The sequence below is a fragment of the Labrus mixtus genome, chromosome 8 (genome assembly GCF_963584025.1).
Source record: "Labrus mixtus chromosome 8, fLabMix1.1, whole genome shotgun sequence".
Lineage (NCBI taxonomy): Eukaryota > Metazoa > Chordata > Actinopteri > Labriformes > Labridae > Labrus > Labrus mixtus.
The window spans coordinates 19,966,106-19,985,691 of record NC_083619.1 but is presented as its reverse complement, the minus strand read 5'-3'; the positions used below and the strand labels follow the sequence as shown (position 1 = coordinate 19,985,691).

General features: G+C 39.3%; 1 protein-coding gene across 1 annotated transcript in view; it reads right to left on the bottom strand.

The window, feature by feature from the left end:
• Window positions 1-19,586, bottom strand: part of b4galt2 (UDP-Gal:betaGlcNAc beta 1,4- galactosyltransferase, polypeptide 2) — a 143,920-nt gene that overhangs the window by 66,667 nt on the left and 57,667 nt on the right. The window contains exons 2-3 of the mRNA XM_061045029.1: window positions 17,425-17,543; window positions 15,460-15,576 (exon numbers count right to left, since the gene is read on the bottom strand). Coding sequence (XP_060901012.1) covers window positions 15,460-15,576; window positions 17,425-17,543 — 236 coding nt within the window. The remainder of the gene's footprint in view (window positions 1-15,459; window positions 15,577-17,424; window positions 17,544-19,586) is intronic.

Genomic DNA, 19,586 nt, shown 5'->3' with positions numbered 1-19,586 from the left:
CACGCATGAAAGACAAATCTATTATATTTGCTTGACAACTATTTAAAAACTTTGCTAACACAGCACTCAAGCTTCATCCGGATTATTTCTATCAGGACTAATACAGTAATGTGTCAGTCAACAACACACTGTTCATACTTCAGAAGACAAAGCAACAATTATAGAGAGAGCAAGCAGGCAGTAGAGAGGTACATACATTGGCTTATATAGACCTTCATGTAGGGTGTCATTTCTATTTGTTGAATAGTTAAAAAAAAAAAAAGAAGCAGATTGTATGGACTCATGCTACAGTAAGGTAGTTGTTGAGGCTCTGTGAGGTGTCTCCTCAGCCAGGTAATCCATCATGCAGGAGGATGAGGCAGAGTGGCCATGATTCCCTGAATTACCTCTCCTCCAACACACGCACACACATTCCCCTGAGTCATCAGCGGCCAGCACACTCTCTGTGGGAGCTGCCAGGTGGTGGAGAGTGAGGAGGAAGACGAGGCGAGGAAGGACAGAGACACAGAGAGATTTGTGCAGAGAGAGAGAGAGAGAGAGAGAGAGAGAGAGAGAGAAAATAAAATAAAAACACAAAGGCAGGAGGAAGAAGAGGGGAGACAGAGATACACTAGCCTATTACACACAGCAGTCAGGGTTGAATGCCTGCTTCCTTAGCAACAGACAAACCGTCTCAAATTGCTGCAAGTTGCTGAAACAAACATCCTCCCACAAATCCACACTTGCTCACACACAAGCACAAAAGAGCTTTAGTTCATTGTGTGCATAAAAAGGTGTTTTCTCTTCTAGGACATTCTTCAGAGAACATTTCAGTCAGTGTTTGTGTGAGCCTGCAGGTTAATCAAATGTTATCAGTGAGGTCAATGTCTTGGCCCTGCATTTATTCCAATTAGCCGTATTGACCTTCCAGACGAGGCCTAACCTGTGCGTGTATTTAAAAAAATATTTTGTGTATTTGTAGCCATGAAAAAAAATCTTCCAACAAAGTCCAGGTGAAAAAAGTAATAAAATATTGCAATTTTTATTGAGGGTCATTCTGAATGTCTGTCCTCGTTAACAGCTTTTGACACTGCACAGTGCATCAGGGCGTTGTGTTATTCGTTTGTGACATCAAGGAGGGTTATTTTTTCTTTAAAGCCACTCACGTTTGTAGAAAACACACTCAGTGGCGTTGTCAGACCAGCTTTTTGTAGCTTATTTGTGGGTTTTAAACTATCAGTTCATGTGTTGGTGACTGTGAAATGGAAATGAACGGAAGTTTCCCGCTAGTTGGAAACTCTAATAACTGAGTTGCAAAGCACTATCATTATGAAATGTGAACTTTAAGACCTTTCCTTTAAACCACGTGTGACTTCCTATTTACTTATAAATGGTGTTACACTATATCCTCAAAGCATTTCCTGGTTATTTTCTTACGGGGTTGGGTGTTCATGTAAAAATGTATTTATTTTATGTTCTCTTCTTGAATGTAAACTCTTTGTTGTCTTCTAGCTGCATCTCATTTCTTTCAACTCAGTCTTTCAAGTGTACTTGAATTCTGCAAACTTTAAAAAAGTACAAACAACATTTATTTTTTTAAACTTTACAACCCCTCGTTTTCCTCGACTTCCTTCTGCCCTTTTTGAGATTCAATCGTAGGTTCTTTTATCATAAGAAAAAAATAGAGATACATTTCACCTCCATGAATTTAGAGGAACACAAAATCCTCCACCGTAATCTTCTCTTAAGTGAAACTGATGCTGTAATAATGTCGATGTCCTGCCATGGTTAATTATGAAACGCAAAAACTTCACCCCAAGTTGCTCCCACTGCTTCGTCGATGTCGTATAAATGTGTATGAATGGGATTATTTAATGTTGATGGACACTTTACACAGCAGCCTCTGCCATCAGTGTGAGTCGGTGTGACAATACTAGAAAAGCACCGTGCAAGCTCGAGTCCTTTTACCATACAGATTGAATGCGAAAGCAAGGCAATTATCTAGGATATCGGAGGAGAGAAGTCGTCCTGTTAACACTCTTTGATTACTTGACCATCAACACTCACAATGTATGCAAAGCAGCCTCACAATGTTCTCTTTCGAACACAAACCAAAAGCAGAAACACAAGCATCAACAATTCAAATCTAGTTAAACTTCCTCGTTTTTCCGGTCTGCTTGTTTGGCTCTTCTAGTCGAACTCTCTCAGTTCACACTGGACCACTGAGAAATAACAGATTGCAGACTTTCATTAAAAACAAAGAGAGACAGAATGCTGTCTTTCACAGAGCGAGGCTCATGTCAAATATCCTGACAGCATGCTCTTCCTCCTGAACCGAGCTCTCTTTGTTTCATTTTTCAGAAGGAAGATTTCGCTGTGAGAACAACAGGCTGCTACCGCTGAGACCTTGAGAGAACAATATCTGATCCATTCTTCCAAATCAATATGTATTATATTCAAAGATGTGTTAGATGTGTTATTGACAGCCAACCCCCCCCCCCCCCTTGCTTACATATTTAATATTGGGCTGAATCCCAGCTCTTATCCTCCTGGGTGTGCTCTCATCAAGATGTTGAAGGCCTTTTCTCATTTTGCACAGATTCTCTGGCTGCTGCCACAAAGGCAAAAGACAGACAAGTTGAAGGTCAGTCCACTCGGACAGACGGGTCTGTATTGCTTGTTATAACACCTGCTAACATACAACATGGCCCATCGCACCAACACTACATTATTGATGGCTTTATGGAAGTGGTTCAGCAGGAAAGTTGCCATAGTGCCGGGGTTGTTATGTTATAATATATGGCTTAATATCTAGAATTTTAATGTATACAAAAGTACCAGAAGTTACTCATGTCACATGTAATCACCACGTATAATACAGACCTGTCTCATGGACAGCCCGAGGTATTAGACACAATATTAAAGACTTTGATTAAATAACGTCCACCAGAAAGTATCGAACTGAAGAAGCCTTTTGGAGGAGAGGTGAAACGTCTTCAAGATCTTCAACCAGTCCAGTTGCCTTTGGATCGAGCTCCACATTTACCATGACCTGGATGACTGAGAACCTACGCGGACAGATGTTTTATGAGATCCTGCTTTTTCGGTCCTCACTTTCTCACCTTGAAAACATGTACTGTATACTACTATTAGCTCCTCTGTGAACCAGCAACCCTTCCAGTTCCCATCCCGAGGTACTTGAGCTGCAGCTTAGCTAAAATATTTTCCCAAGAAAGGAAACAGTAAAGTTATTTCTCAAACAGTATTTTGCAAGCAATTGTCAAAATTTGAAAACAACTTTTCCAGTTTAGCTGACCACCATGAGCTTCCTGTAGTTTTATTCCAGCAATAAGGATCTAAGGTGACACTTGGCTGGTGCATTCACTTTCAGTTTAACCTCCAAAAAAAAAGGATTCGATGATCTGATCATTTTACAACCTGATAACCTGACAACAACTTTGGGATTACCTGTGCAGTACTTTTTTCTAAAATTGGGGTTTGTTTTAACTTTTGGTATGAAATGAAGAATCATTATCATTATCATTATAGAATTTTAAAAAACTAAACTAAAATTATTAGAGTTATATAAAGTCTTGGCAAAACAACTGAGGTTTGTGATGCAAATATTAGAAGGAGACAACAAAAATAACCTCCTCAAAAACATTTGTCAAAACTGAAACACACGCAGAGTGGCTGCACCTCTGTGACTGAGTGTCGCATTGAGGTGATTAATAACACAATGTCAGAATGTCTTACATCAAACATATATTTCATAATAAAATACACTGAGTAAATACACTGTGTTTAAGTATATTCATATAATAAACCATTAAACAAGTTCCTCTGCAGAATCGGGCTTTTCATCAAATTCAAATGGGGATTAAATCATGATAAATAGCACCATATGTTAAATGCATCATGGGAAAAAAACTACTTACAGGGCATATGGAAGCACAACACTGCTACGCAGACGTGATGCTGTGATGCTGTGATGCTGTGATCTACAGAGCTTAAAGTGCTAAAGTACAGGTATCACACTCAAACAAACACACCTTACTCCCACAGTGTTAAGACAGGAATGGCATTCGAGGGAAAGGGGAGAAGAAAAATGCTAATAAAATAAGAAATAAAACCAAGGTGTTTGTCTTATAACAGAGCATTGAAAAGAAAGTCTCACTGATCCATCCATATCTCTCTGTGGAGTCATTCTGCACAGCCATCGGGGGAAACGGCAACAAATGTGGAGCATTTTGGGGTAATTTTCTCAACAATTATGACAAGCGGTAATTTTAGAAACACAGGCGGCCATTTCCCCCCCCGACTTTAAACTAAAACATGTTGTGAGGTACTGAGTATAATGATTAGAACAGTGAAGCACGGTAATGCTCACTCACAGACAATCATTGTTATTTAACCACTTTTCTTTCGGCAAACTAAAAAGACAGACAACAATAAACTTATGGAGAGACTTCAGGTCATATTTTAAGTTCAGACAACATATCTGATACCCGTTGGCTAAAGTCAGATAGTAGCTAACATTAGCATTTAGTTACTTGAAAGACAATATAAATGTTAGCTAAAGTGGTTGGAAGCTAATATCATTAAGTTGTGTAACAACAGAAAGGGCTTCAATTCCTGGCTGACACCAAAGTGGTTCAATGCTAGTATTAGCATTTTTTTAACAGTAGCTAGTGGGGTATGAAATATGATGTTTCATATGAACACTTGTCAGATTTACCTTCCCTGTAACCTTTAAGGGCGAGAAGTGAAGAAAGAAAGCATTAACTTGTCTGGCTTTTTTTTTCTTCCTGTTGGATAAGTGTTCAGGAGGGAAACACAGCAGAAGTAACCGAACAGCTTCAGTGTGAGACTGGAGGGGAACGCTGAAATGAGGGGGAAACAGCCGAGGAACGAGTGGGTTGGAATCAGAGTGACATTTCCAGGCCGTTTGAACGGGGGCTTGTCAAGGTGGTTAGAGGGTTTCATACAGCTGTTCTCAGCTCTCTGTATAGCAAGGTCGTCAAGTTTGGAGTGTTTGGCTGACAGCACGAGAGGTGAGTGTGAACAGAGGAGGGCCTGAGTCCAAATATGACAACACTGGGGGGGGGGAGAGAGAGATTTCAGCATTGTGTGTGTGTGTGTGTGTGTGTGTGTGTGTGTGTGTGTGTGTGTGTGTGTGTGTGTGTGTGTCAGATGAAACAGTATGAAACAGGACACAGCAAAAAGACAAGTATAGAGATTCTTTTTTTTTTTTTTTTTTTTTTTCACAAAATGCAAACTGACTTAAGTTCTTCTCAAATGATTATTGAATCATGGACGTTTAAGGAAATATCTTCTTTAAAATGGTTTATATGAAGGAGTTTTTTGGACCAAATCATCCAGCTCCCATTATAGAACACTAACATGCTGCTCCTCGAGATGAGGAAGACAAAGATGATGATGTCACAAACATATATATTCCTTATTGATATAGGTCACTATATTTACATCTATTGTAGTGTTGGTTTGCCTTTATGGATTCTAACCCTGACTCAGACACGCTGATCCATACTATACTATTGGTTTGAGTCCGTTGCTTTCCATTTGATGTTTGTACATGGTGTTGACTCTTGGGTCCATGTGGACGTGTGTGTGTATTTCATCTTTTTGGCTTTGCTTGAGCTGCTCTTTTCTGACATTTAGGGCAACAAAAGGTTGATTCAAACTTTACCAACGGAAGAGAGACAAACGTCCATATCTAAAATAAAAGGACAAATATATTATGAATATAATGTTGTGTGTAAGGTGTGAGTAAGGACCATATTTCTCTTCATTGTCTCAAAATCTTGGTGTTAATGGACGCTTGAGTGAAAGTGAGGCTGAGGAACGAAAGGCCCCGTTAAATTATGCATCACTTTAAATCCTGAAATGTCAATTCGCTGGTGTACCGCGCTTCATATTACAGCTGTGCACTCCATCCAAGTAGACACACAGCTAATGTTTTGCATTTATATTGCTATGACCGCAGGCACTTTCCTAAAATGCATGTGAAGTAGCATGTGTTTACTGGGTTTGTCAAATGTGTGTGGCAGGCGTCAACATTTTGGCTCGACCAGCTGCTAAATTGACTTAGTAGAAGCTATTTTCTCTGGATTCGAATCTGAGAAAAATGACGCTCAAAGAAAGGAAGTATTAAATCCAAACATGAATCCTTCCTCTGAGTTTTGCAGATTTAAAACTGATCTGTTTTGGAGCATGATTTCTCTAAAAGTCTGAAACAGGTTGCAACATAAACTCTTTGATCGACACTCTAGAATTACATATTACGTTTTTTCCAAGTTATTCACGAGTGTTTATGTACACAAACGTTTTCATGAAGCACTCCGATCTTCCTTATCGGTGCTTTTGCTGCTTTTAGATTGGACATAGTTGTAAAAATTCAGAGAAAGGCATTGGTACCTTTTTTCCCTTGTATAAAAGATTGTGGATGTAAATATGGTTATTATATTTTGCACCAGTTATCTAAAAGATGAAGACAATATCTTCCCTCTGCTATAGGAAAATGTTTAGTTTAGACACAACATGTAACCACTCCATTGATATTAAAACAAGCTCAACACCGGTTAAGGATCTATCAAATGAAAACTTGTGGATTATTAGTAAAAGGAAATGCTAAAAATGCACAGCTAAAATCAGGCTAGTTAGATAGAACGACTTGTGACCCCTCCAACTGAACCTCAACCCGCCGATGTGGCAGAAATCCTGCTTGATTCAATATGTTGAAGAATGTGGGGTTCATATCTGTCTTTATCCACACTCTGATCCTGACATTGCTTTGGCTTCCTGTCCACGTTTCTATTGATTTTATTTCACCTGCCCGGGCACCCCCTCAGATCAGCTGATAAACTACAGAGCTCGTCTTAAAATACTCTTATTTCAAAAGGCTGTTATTTCTGATTAAATTCTTCATTTTGATGTATCGTTATTCTACATTTTATTATTTTAAATTGAGGTGTTTGTGGAGCATTTTGTAACTTTGTCAATCAAAGTGCTGCATAATGAATGTTATTACTTCTATTAATATTTTATCATACCATGTTTACACGGCATCAGAAGGACAAAAGTTAGATCATCTTTAAGCATTCGGAACAACTTCATGTTCAGACAGTTGTTATTTAAGTGTTGCAGGAGTTTGACCTCTTCAGGCTGTTTTTCCCTCTCAGTGCACCTCAGGAGGAAGTGAAGACGTGTCAGAAAGCTCTACTCTGCTTCTACTAAAATAAATCAATAAATACATAAAATGTAGTTTTTTGATCTAAAAAGGTCAAGCAGTTTTATCTCACCATGATCCACTGAAAGGTGATGTCAATTGATACCTGAACCTACAGTATGAGGTCACGTAGACATCTCACACGTTGCTGCTGAAAAGTCTGATGATTAAGTGAAATGAAATTAGAAACTGAGAGGAGGAGTCACAGCTTAAAAAAAAAGATTTGAGCTGCTGTGAGGAGCGATGAGAAGTTTGCAGCTACATGTACATCTATAATTCATCACCGCCCAAGCTAACACAATCACACGCAGCACTTTGCGACTGCGGCTGAATGGGGTCTAGGGGTACAGAGCGAATGAGAACATTATTTCACTGCATAGTTCCTTTTAGACAACGGCAACAACGCCTCAGCACACAGAGACATAAAGATGAAGAGGGGGGCCAGGTGGAGGAGTAGGAGAGTCATCAGATCAATATCTTATTCCATGGTCAACTGCACAAAAACTCCCTCGTTTTGTTTTTCACACTTAACATGTTCACTTTCTTGTTGGGAAAGAATGAATGTGCTTTAGCTATGCATGGGTAAGAGTGGGGTTAAAAGTGAAGAAACGGAGGCATTGGAAACAGAGGAAAAAGAAAAGGCTGTGCCCCGACTTCTTTTTCCTCTAAGAGGTTTATATCTAAATATGTCACCCAGGCATGCAACCTCATAGAGACGATAAGAACATAATGAATCTTATAATTAAATAGGCTTTATTCTGTGACTGTCCTTCACCTGCATGGGAAAAATGCTAACACTCGTCAAAGATAAAGAGTAGCATGGATTGAATATTTCTCCTGCTGAATGGATTCTGCTATCGCCCTCTTTTCATTATATCAAACTGAAACTCGTCACACATTTCACAGAGACACACGCGGCGTGTTATGGCAAAGGGGCACTCATTTAACCACCGTGGCAGAGTGATGTCCTTATGTTCTTTAACTTATCTGCAAAGGCTTCTTCACTTAACTCACTCACTATTTCTGAACTGATCCAGGAAGTCAAGAGATGCAGCCGTGAGCTGCTGAATTGATAACTGCACTTCTGATGAATAAAAGCAAGATAACAACAATTGTGAAATTATGTTTAAATGCTTATGGAGATTTTTTTTATCATGCTGTCATATTGTCCTCTTAAATAAAGTAAAGTATATTGCAATTTTAAATGTAATCTATATTGGAATTTATCAGTTTTATAGACATTTGCTGATTAAATTCTGTTGCACAATTCTATTATATTCTTGCAAAGATTTTCTTCCTTTTCTGCCAGCTCTTTTTTAAGGGTTTATTTTGAGACTTTTAATACTTTTATTTTAGAGAAAGGGCAGTGGGTAGAGTCAGAAATCAGGGCGGAAGAGGAGGGGAGTGACATGAGGGAAAAGAGCTACAGGTCGGATATGAACCCGGGCTGCCCGCTTGGAGGATTACAGCCTCTGTATGGGTTGCACGCACTGACCACTAGGCTACCAGTGCCCCATGTGTTGTTGTTGTTTTTTAAAGTAGAAAGGTATTTTTTCTTCCACACAGTCTTCTTCCTTGTCGAAACTTTGCATCTATATGACCCAATTTGCAATTCAAGTGCTGACATGTTCGGGGAAAGATAAATGTGCTACATGCTAATGATGTCTTACAATAATCATAATTACAGCTTTCAGCTGCATCTGATGTCGTATCAAGTACCTACCCCAAACACAGAACTTTTACTTGGTCAGCTTTTACTGATCTTGCTGTAGAAGAACACCGCGTTCTTTATTAGCATAGCATGCTAATTGTTCTATCACAGAAAAGGTTGACCTTGTGAATAAACCCATTTGAGAGTTTTGACACCATTTGTGTACATTTTAGCTACTTGTGGCTTTGTTGGCACTAAACAGCACTGGTCTCTTGAAATATAACAAAATTCTGCTACAAATAATAATACAAATGGCTTTGACATACAGCAAACGGAACAAAGGTCAATCACTGAAATCTACCACTTTAGAGATATATGCACCAGAAGTATTCACGAGTGTTTTTGTCATCTCACACACTCAAACACACACACTTGCCTAATCGAGCCATGTCAAGCTTTGCTCCCACATCCATCAGGCTCATGAACAAATGATCTATTTCTTATTTATTTTTAACACCACTCATTTAACCGCTCATAACAATTATTTGTGACCTATTTATCATGCTTTTAATAGAGCCACTTGTATGTGTGTGTTTCTGCTGTTGTTTTTGTGTCTAGCTGTATGCGCACTGATGCTCTTTAACACAAATGAAGTTCCTAACGGATAAATAAAGTTATTTGAATTGAATTTGAATTGTCTGGTGATTTCTAGACAAATAAACTGTGTGGTTCGCCTTAAAGTGACCTTCCTCCTGAAGCCCAAACAAATACAGACAGACACACACAGAACATAATCCATCATGATCCTTCAGCGTCCACTGCTAAGGAGTCGACATGAACACGAAGAACAGCGGAGTTACTGGAAAGAGCGTTTGTGTGTGTGCGTGTGTAAAGGAAGGCAGACGGAGAAAGGAGAAAGCAGGTCAGACTTCGGTGATCTCGGTGGATTAGTGGAGCAAGGGGTCCTCCAGGGGCTCATAGTGTTAAGAGCTGACACCAGATGTCAGCTTGTTGCATCTTATCCATCAGATTTTGTTCTGGTGCTTAAATGCCACTCTTAATAAAAAAGTAAGCTAACACTGTTTTTACTGTTGAAAGCACCTCAAAATGTTAGACGTACAGCCTGAGCGACATATAAGCACATTCTTCAATTTAAGTTGAAAGCTATTGGGTCTTCACTTTTCTATTTAATATTACTTAATGCTTCCACTCTGTCAAAGATTCAGGTTTGTTAATCTAGTAGCTTTTGATGTTACTAGAAGCTAATGTAGCCTTTAGCCTTTAGCGTGGAGCAGGGATGGGGAGCGGGCTTCAGATGTGTAAGTGTGCTCACTTCACAAAATAAATTCACATCTCACAACAAAAGTCTTTAAACTTATATATCATGCAGACCTGTAGACACGCACTCAACTTGTTGAAAATTGTACCAGGAAACCAAAACCACTGGGTTAGGGGAAGAGTAAAGAGGGAGGTTTGGATTAAGATAAGGTTGTTTAGAGAATACAAAGTGAAGTAATGTTTAAACAAAGTAACTTACTTCAGGTAAAAAAAATATCAACTTTTAATTTTGCATCCACCACTGTTAGTTTCTGAAGTGGTGTTTTAAAGTCAAATAATGGCGGCTGCAAATGCTGCTGACTCCAACGAACTTGGTCGAAACGAGAAGCAGGCCCAGAGGCAGGCTGAATGAATATCTTGATAGCTGAAACACCTAACTAGCCTAGCTGTCATCATCTAGCTGACATATTCAAAGCAATGAAAATATCACAAACAAAGCTGAAAGTTCAAGGTCAGTAATGGGTTTTAGCTGAAGTGAAAGCTATAGCCTCCTGGCAAACAGCTCGCCTGTCAGTCAAATCAGTCACCTCTCACCACAAAAAGCTATTTAGATAAAAAAAAAAAAAAAAAACTATTTTGAAGGAGTCTGTAAACATGTCGATTTCTGTTGTAAAAATGGGCGTTCTAAAACTGGTTCTAACGGGGATTTCTTGGCTTTTGGCAGCCAGAACTGCAGGTTTTTGCACTTGCAATGGCTTTATTTCTCAAACACTTAGTTCCCATTCATAACACAAACCCCAATCTACTGCATACAGTACATGTTCTTGACTCATCCGTTCAACAACACCTCCTTCTTAAGGCCACTTTCTCACTCTTTAAACTTCTTCTTAATTACTAACCCATTTGCATCTCCGCCCTTACGTAACTATGACTGGTTTCACTTCACTCATTTTTGATAACTCCATCTCAGGTGAGTACAAAAATTAGTAGTAGGGCTCTATTTTATGTATCTAAGCTCCAAAGTACAACTTCAAACAGCCATTTAATGGGCTGTTAAAATCTAAATTAACTGTGTAATAGACTGCAGAAACACTACTATTCATTTTGATTTCTAATGCACATTTTTCTAACAGAGCTTCTGTACTTTTAAAGGACCTTTGCTGGAGTATATTTACAATGTTGCACTGGTACTTTTTCATCAGTAAATGATCTGTGGACATCTTCCACCACTGCAGATGTTTAAGGAGAAACAAGCAAAGGGAGGTGTTTGTGTGTGATTTTTTTTACCTTATAGATTTCCACTAAAGTTGAAGGGCATTAGATGCCATAAATCAATAATGATACCCAGCCTAGATCAACCTTAAGCTTGGGTAAAAAAATCATAGCGGCAGATGGCTCTACTTTCTTCATCACTTCTGTCACTCACCTCTCACTCTCTCTCTTCTATTTTTCTTTGTGTTCTGTCCCTCTCTCTGGGCTTCTCTCCAGTTTTTACGAGGAGCCGACGGCCAACAACACAAACATTGGCCCCGCTCTTCCGTCCGGCAGAGAGGACACAGAACAGCAGGGCAGTACAGCAAGGTTGCAATATAACTTTCCGCATGATCCCTCTGCAACGCCTACTCACCATACCTCAGCGGCTCGCCGCTTTTTCAGAGCGAGATGATAGCTGCTTAAAAAATGACCGTTGAAGGCAAAAGAACGGCAGAGGGCCGGTGCAGAAAAGTAAAGATACAAACCTGTAGCCAGCAGTAGTGTTTGTTAGAAATTACGCCAGTGGTAAGGGCCAATTGAAAGCAGTTTGTGGTAACCTTTTGTAGCTTGGACTTGGATGTAACTGCCTGACCCTTTTTGATCACCTTATAATTAGGGTATCATGGTCTACACAAAGTGTCAAGAGCTCCAAAGACAGAAGGAACATTAAATCAATTTTGGACATTTAAAAGAAAAAACAATAAATCAACCATTAAGAAAATACACCTCAGATTAATATACATCATTAAATGCAGCCCTTTAGATGTCATTTTTTTATACTGTATGGTACATCTTTTTAGAGTATTTCTTTTGCCCGAAGTATTTACTGGATCTTCCTCCCACCCACTGGAGTGCAATGGAAAACTGCCCTTCACCTTATTTTTGTAATAGTAGCGCTTTAACTAGCCACTGTGATGGACACTCTCGATCTTCTCGTCATTAAAACCCCTCCTCTGTCCTCTTTGGATCTACTCTTTTCAACCTGTTTATAGTCTGCTTGCCTCCCTGTCTGTTCTGGGGACGGTCAAGCTCGTCTGGCAGTTTGAAGTCCACCACTCCTGTCTGACCTCGACAAGGGAGGTCCGGGAAAGTTTGAGCATTTGCAAGACAGGAACATTGATCAACAGTTGACAGATAAGATAACTCATTACGTTTTGAGCCTGTATATATGTGTTTCAGTTTGTTTGTACTGTCCTTTTTCTGGACGTGTTAGGGTAAGGCCATAACCATCACACCTTTGAACATAAGACTGATCTTAAGTACGATCAGCTGTCAACAGGATCATAGATTCACCGGTATAAATTAGGACAGTAAGGATATTTTACGCTGATTCTGGCAACAAATTTACTTTTCAGTTTGATTTGGAGGAGGCTTTTGGCCCGAGCTTAATTCTAACATAAATCCTGAATATAAAACTGCTACTTGTGCAAAGAGCTAATTGTAGAATATCTCAGTGATAATATTAGATGAGCAACTGCTGGGAAAATAATATATAACCTCAATATGCCCTTCATTGCCAATTAGTATAAAATCTTAATTAGAATCGAGGAGAAACCAAAAACATTTTTTTTACCCTTCAGCCGTTCACGATGAGTCAGTATTTATGAAAACATTGTTTCATTTATATATTGTTTTAGTTGAGGTCTCTATCAGCAGAAACTTTTAGGTGTAGTTAAAGTGAAGCTTAAACCTCCAGCTGTGCTATTTCATTTACGAGTAATATTTGGGTCAGTGTAAAACTCATCTACATCAAATAGAAGCAGAAATGACCCTCATCACACAAGCACCTCGTAATGCTTTCAAGAGTGACTGTAATCTGAATTTTAAGAATCTGAACAAGTTCAAGTAGATTTTGAAAATTACGCCAGAGTGATTTCCTCTTTAAACAAAGCCCTCCAAACTTTTCAATCGAAGAGTACAAATTGTGATGGTTTGTAGAGATAATTATTCAGGCAGGCAGTGGATCTGAGTCTGTTTGAAGAGCAGGTAAATGAGCTGAAGATCATTCTGCAGCTCTACTGACATCACTGTCAACAACATAAAGGCTTCCGTGAGATAGGACAGAAGCACACAATTCAAGATGTTGTGGGATGCTTGTGCAATATGTAGACTTTCATACACTGTAAAAACTAACAGCACATCTTAGTCAGAGAAGTAAGTAGACTTAAACTCTTAAACTTAAACATCAACAATCTTTGGAGTCACTCATTCACCTGAACCTAAAAATTAATAATTGATGTTATAATTATTTTGTTGTGAGTGCTGCTCAATCATGGAGCATTTTAAGTACAAGTTATTTATTCCAGTGTGTTCCAGTGACTTATTTATCATAGTGACTTTACCCCAGGAGGATTGGACTTTTGGACACAGGACTTTTGATTTTAACTCTTGTGTTTCCACTACAAAACTGTCCTTAAAGGGACAGTTCATTTTTTTTTATTAAGTGGGATTGCATGAGGTTCTTGTCAAGAGTCGGTGTATTACCTACAGGAGATGTCGATCAGCAAGGCCTCTCATAGAGGAAGTGGCCAGGTTACCTGCCCAGAATGATATTTTGTTTGTCATGTAAAGCACTTGGACATTGTGCTGTTATATATTTAAGTTGTTTTCAGAACCTCTGAGATCCGATCAATCTAAGACAAGTTGCAAACAGAAATAGAATAAACGTTACAGCAGTCATAAGAGCACCTTATATAAAGCATTCAAAGTCTTATGGTAGAAAAGGAAATTTTAATCTGAGATGAGCCAAGTCTGTTCTTCGAGAAACAAAAACAAAGAGAGGGTTGAGTTCTCAAAATTGCTCCGAATGCTGTGACCACTCTTATCAGCTCTCCACACCGCCTTGTAACAGCTTCACATTGAAGATAAGAAAGATTCAGACGGGTCTCACTGAGAAGATGAGTTTATGTTTGGGGGTTTGTAAGTGTGAAAGCGAGGAAAAAAAAAAAAGGGTAAGACACTGGAACGTAGCCACATCAACAGCAGAACACAGCAGGGCAGGCGGAACCAAAGGTCCCTTCCACAGGGGGAGTGATTAAGGTGTTGCACACGACCCACAGGGGAGCGAAAGGGCAGAGAGAAGAGCTCATTACCCATAATGTAGAAGAAGAACTCTCACCTATACGACAGCCTTTAGTCTCACACACGCTCTCAACCGCTTAGATAATCAGGCTGCCTTTTGCTGAATCGAGTAAATATGATTTAAGCTGCAGATGTGATTCTGAAGACGAAGAAACGGTCAACAAAGACCAATCAGAGGTGGGGAAAGGAAGAAGAAAAAAACCTGCCTATTGATGAGTTCTCAATCTCTTTATGCAGACAACAATATTAATGCAAACACCTGATGGTGGAAACGGTGCTCTGATTCTTCTCTCTCATAAATCCATACACAGAGGTTAACCTGAGCTCAAAGATCTGGTTTAAACTGGCTGCTTTGAGACACCAACACGATATTTTTCACAAGCTTTCTACTTGCAATGTGACATAGTTGATAATAAACAGAGGTCTTTACAAGTGACAATTATAAACAATATTACCTGTAACATGCTTTTTGTCCAAACATGTAGGTTTGACATTTTGTCTTGGTTATATCAACTTGGGCTCTTGAAATAGTGTTTAGATCATCCATATCCACCTTCAAGTCATAACCATGAATGAGAAACCAAGATCTTTTCTGAACACTCCTACATATCCAACTTTATTCTCAATATGTCAGTCGCTGCGGAAAAACTTCAGCGCCACATCAGCAAATAAATGTTGAATGATGTACAGCTGAAGCTATAGCACTGAGTTTCTCAACTTTGGAGTCTATGAAACCTTGCAACATGATAGAAGCAGAACATTGGGGAGTCAGATTTTGTGCAGTTTTGTGGACTATTTTGAACAACCACAATGGACCGTGTAGCAATGGCGTCCACTGCTTGGGCTGGCCGGCTTGTACATTAGCTAGTACAGTAGCTGATGCTGAGGTGACTTCTTCCCTAAAGTTCTGGCCGTGCTTCACAGTATACATGTTCTTTTGGCCTGAGGTCCTTTGGCCTTCTCTTACCTGGTTGATGATGTAGATGCCGTAGTCAATCCTCTGCCGTCGGAGGATGGGGTGGAGGTAGTGGAGCCAGTACTTGAGGTGGTTTTCTCTGTGGCGGAACGGGATGATGATGGCCACCTGAGCAATAAGGGAAAGGTTTTTGCTTATGATTTGTCACTATCAAATCAAAAATATTGACCAGAAAACCTTTCTGCATTTCTTTCAGTAGAAGAATTCCGATGAAAAAATCAAAGCCACAAGCAGCATTGAATAGGCCCTGGCTGTGGGGTACGTCATGGCTTGAGTTTTCATGTGAATTGGACTGTGATCAAAGGAGTAATGTGTGACTTCATGTGGCCACGTTGACCAGCGGTAATTACAGTAAGCACTGTGGTGATGCACATGACGTTCAGACTAGCAGATGTGGATGTTTGTTTGGTAACTTACCGCCTTAACACTAGGTGGCGTTGTGACTATGAACTAAATTCTGCATGCTGATCTGTCATCAAATATGCAAAATTCATCCCACTAAAAGTGCTAATTTTGTTCGACATGTAAGTTAGAAAATGAATAAGAGTTTATTCATTCCAATAGGGACGTCAGACAACTTTTGGTGCTCGGGCCCTAATTTATAAAGTGATAAAAAAAAACCTGTCAAATCTTATGTATTAGTAAAGGTGCACCAGTTGAAACTTTTCTGTATACAAGGACAAAGATGAGACAGACTTCCTGTGTCAGAGTGTTTATTTGAGTGATTATGCCTCAATGAGTTCTGTCTCACCTTGCACTGAACTGCTCTGCAGCAGAACATCTTTTCTGTATCGCAACCCCCCCCCCTCATTAATGTCACATCAAGTTGCTGTTCATTCATAATAAATGAAGCAGCTCAAGGATGGAGGTCTCAATGGCATCACAGATTTGAGGCAGATTTGAGTCCGTCCCGTATCTCTGTGCTCTTAAGTGACTCGTTCTCAGCTGTCCAAACAGTCCAAGGCTGAGCTCTAATCTACCGTATGGCTTCATGATGATAACACACTCGCAAGAAGACAGGCAGCACTCCGACCGCAGTTTGTGCATGGTCAGGGTCGTGATGTGTGCACCTGTTTCATTTTCATCTTTGCTGCTTAAGGACGCACCCGGATCTCAGTGATGGTACAAAGAGTAGCGAAACTTTTAACACTTTAAACTTTGTTTTAGATAACATTTCATGACGCCATACTTAAGTGTTGTTGCGCATGGCTTCTGGTGTACCTTTGTCATTTAAATAGATACTTAGTTCAAAATATGGAAGCAGATTCATGCCAGGAAAAATACAAAAAAATAAAGAAAAGAAAATAAGTTGAACATGATAGAAAAAAACACAAAAAAATGTTTTAATCACGATTAATTGCTGAATTTCAATAGTTAATCACGATTAACCCACTTTTAATCGGATGTTTGAAATTGTTTTATTCTGCATTTCAAAAAAGCTATTTTTTCTGTTTTTTTTAAGCTAGAGATACTTTACTTCCTATTTTGATACAAACCTGCTTTTAATTTGAAAGAAATAAATGAGCTTTGGGTAGCTTGAACGTTAAGGCATTAACATAACCACAGAAAAAAGGAACACTTTAAGGATTGAAAGGTCAATGAAAACAGTGAACGCTAAAAGAGTGAAAGATTTGTGTCACAAGGGGGATATTTCTTTTGACTTGTCAACTGAGCTGTCCGGGTTTTTCAAAGTAAAAGAGACACCAGAGGCAGAGTTGTGTGGTTCCCAGAAGCTGGGGTGTCTTACCTACAGTGCGCCTAAAGGGATAAAACAGCACCTGATTAATGTGATTAAAAAGTGAACACGTTAAAGAAAACTGAGAAAAACAGTTCTTGTATTACAGTTATGTTTTGCTTTCTTTTAGAGGTGTGTTTCTATTTTAAAAATATTGAGTTTAGTTACATGGATTGATAACAAAATGTGTGAAATTCAGAGCGACAGACGTATGTACAGACCTTCCATCTGGGCCGACAGTCAGGTGGCGTGTAGCGGCCTCCCTCCGTAACGTTGGGGTTTTCTTTCTGCACTCGTTCCATCGTCATCTGGGAGCTGAACTCGATCAACAAACGACCCACTGAGGTCCAAAAAAGAAAGAGAGAAAGAATTAGTGAGATGAAGAGGATAACAAGAGAAGACCGAGTAGGAGATACAAAAAAAGATGACGGGCGGAGAGGAAGCAAGGAGAGGGAGTGAGGGAGCGAGGGAGCGAGGGAGCGAGGGACAGAGTGAAGGAGCTTTAAGCTTCAAAGCAGCACTGTACATGTTTCAAAGCAATGTGTGCAGAAATAATAGTTTCTGGGGACACAGTTTGCATAATGCAGCATTTAATAAGAAGCACAGGCTTGGGAAAACATATACTCCTGAAAAAAATAGAAACAAAGACTTTGAAGTCAGTCAGAGTAAACACAACATGAAAGGTAATTACGCTGCTCAGTGATGAAGCCACAACGACCATACGTTCTATCTCTACCAATCTATCCATCATCCCTATGAGTACTGAAGGATCAAATGATATCTTGTGTCTGCGTGCAAGAGATAGTAGGTTAAGACTAATTTAAAAAAAAAAGACAAGGGTTGGCTTTGGATCTCTGTCCCGGATCATAAATACAGAGCCTCGTTCAGGGAGCCAGGATCATTAAAATATATGAGCGAGCTCTGCTGTTTGGGCTCCAAACCAAAGACCTGCAAGCACAAGCAGACTCTGAGCTCTCATTCTGTAGCGAAATGTCACTCCTTAGTGAATGTGTTTTCTTCAGCGTCAGAAAAAAGGCTCATTAGTTCATTCACAAAGCATCGAATTCAAAGGAAAAGAATGATCGTTGATAGGTGGTTACTTCAAAAAATAGAGAATCTTGTCTGTGGAGGAGTCATTTGATTTAAACTAAACTGACGGCACACCTTTAAATTGGACCATTTGTCCATTTTGTGCAATCAATCATTTTATTTTGACATTTTAGACTAACTGAAGCAAACACTGACATGAAAAAAATATTTGCACAATCAAGCTTGATACCATGATACGAGACAAAATCCAACGAAATGACTGAAAATAGCTTTTTATCGATTTATTAGACTTTTTCTGTGTCTAAAACCTGACACATCTTGTTGTGCTGTGCAGAGCTGCACTCCCTTCTGTTAAAATCTGTTAAAAAATACATCACTGAGCACCGCTGTTTGTACCAAGTTACATTATCCTCCACTACAATAAATCAAGGTACAGCAGTTGACTCAATGTTTGAGTCATTCGCAAATTCATCATTTTTTGTTTCTGCTCAAAATAGCACCTTTCTGTGAATCCTCCCAGGGCTGGAAAAAGTGTCAGGAAACTGCGTGATTTAGTCATTTTGTGAGTAGCATTTGTAACAACCTACAGTGCACAGATGTATTAGGACATTATTCAGCCTATGATTTTAGTTTTTTCAGAATAATGAAGTTACATATTTCTCACCTGTTTTTACAGATTAGGCTCTTCATTAGCAAAGAATGGGCTCGCTGCTACAGGCTGGGAGATATTACAGTCCAGCAGAAGAGTAGCTACACCATGTCTAAAGGCTGAAGTGCATTTGAGTTATTTTTTGGGCCCTGTTGCCTTTATTAGATAGGACAGCTGAAGGGAGACCGGACATTCTGGCTGGAGAGAGTGGGGGATGACATGCAACAAGGTCTACAGCCTCTGCACATGGGGGTCCACGATAAACCGCTACAGGCTACCCTGCGCCTCATTTTAAGTTTTAGAGTAACATAACAACTTAGTCCCTTTGAAAATGTAAACACGCATTACTCAATGTAACAATCAAGAATGTAAGAAAGCAAACAAGAGAAGAAGAAAAAAGAAAAGAGTAGCTGGGCCGTAGTGCTTCTAGAAATGTCTTGAGTCAACACTGAAGGGACCGGAAACAAACGATCAACTGGATCTCTTTTCATCTGAGTTATGGATACTTGTGATAAATGCCTTTGGTTTTTGAAGATTTACTATTTGACTCTGGGATAATCCTGCACAAAATGAGAAAAATAAAGCATGTGTGCAAAAGTTGTTCAATATTGCAATAACAATAGGAAGTGTGATGAATAATAAAAAAAAGCATAAAAACTTCACTCAGACTTTTTAAGTCTTTTT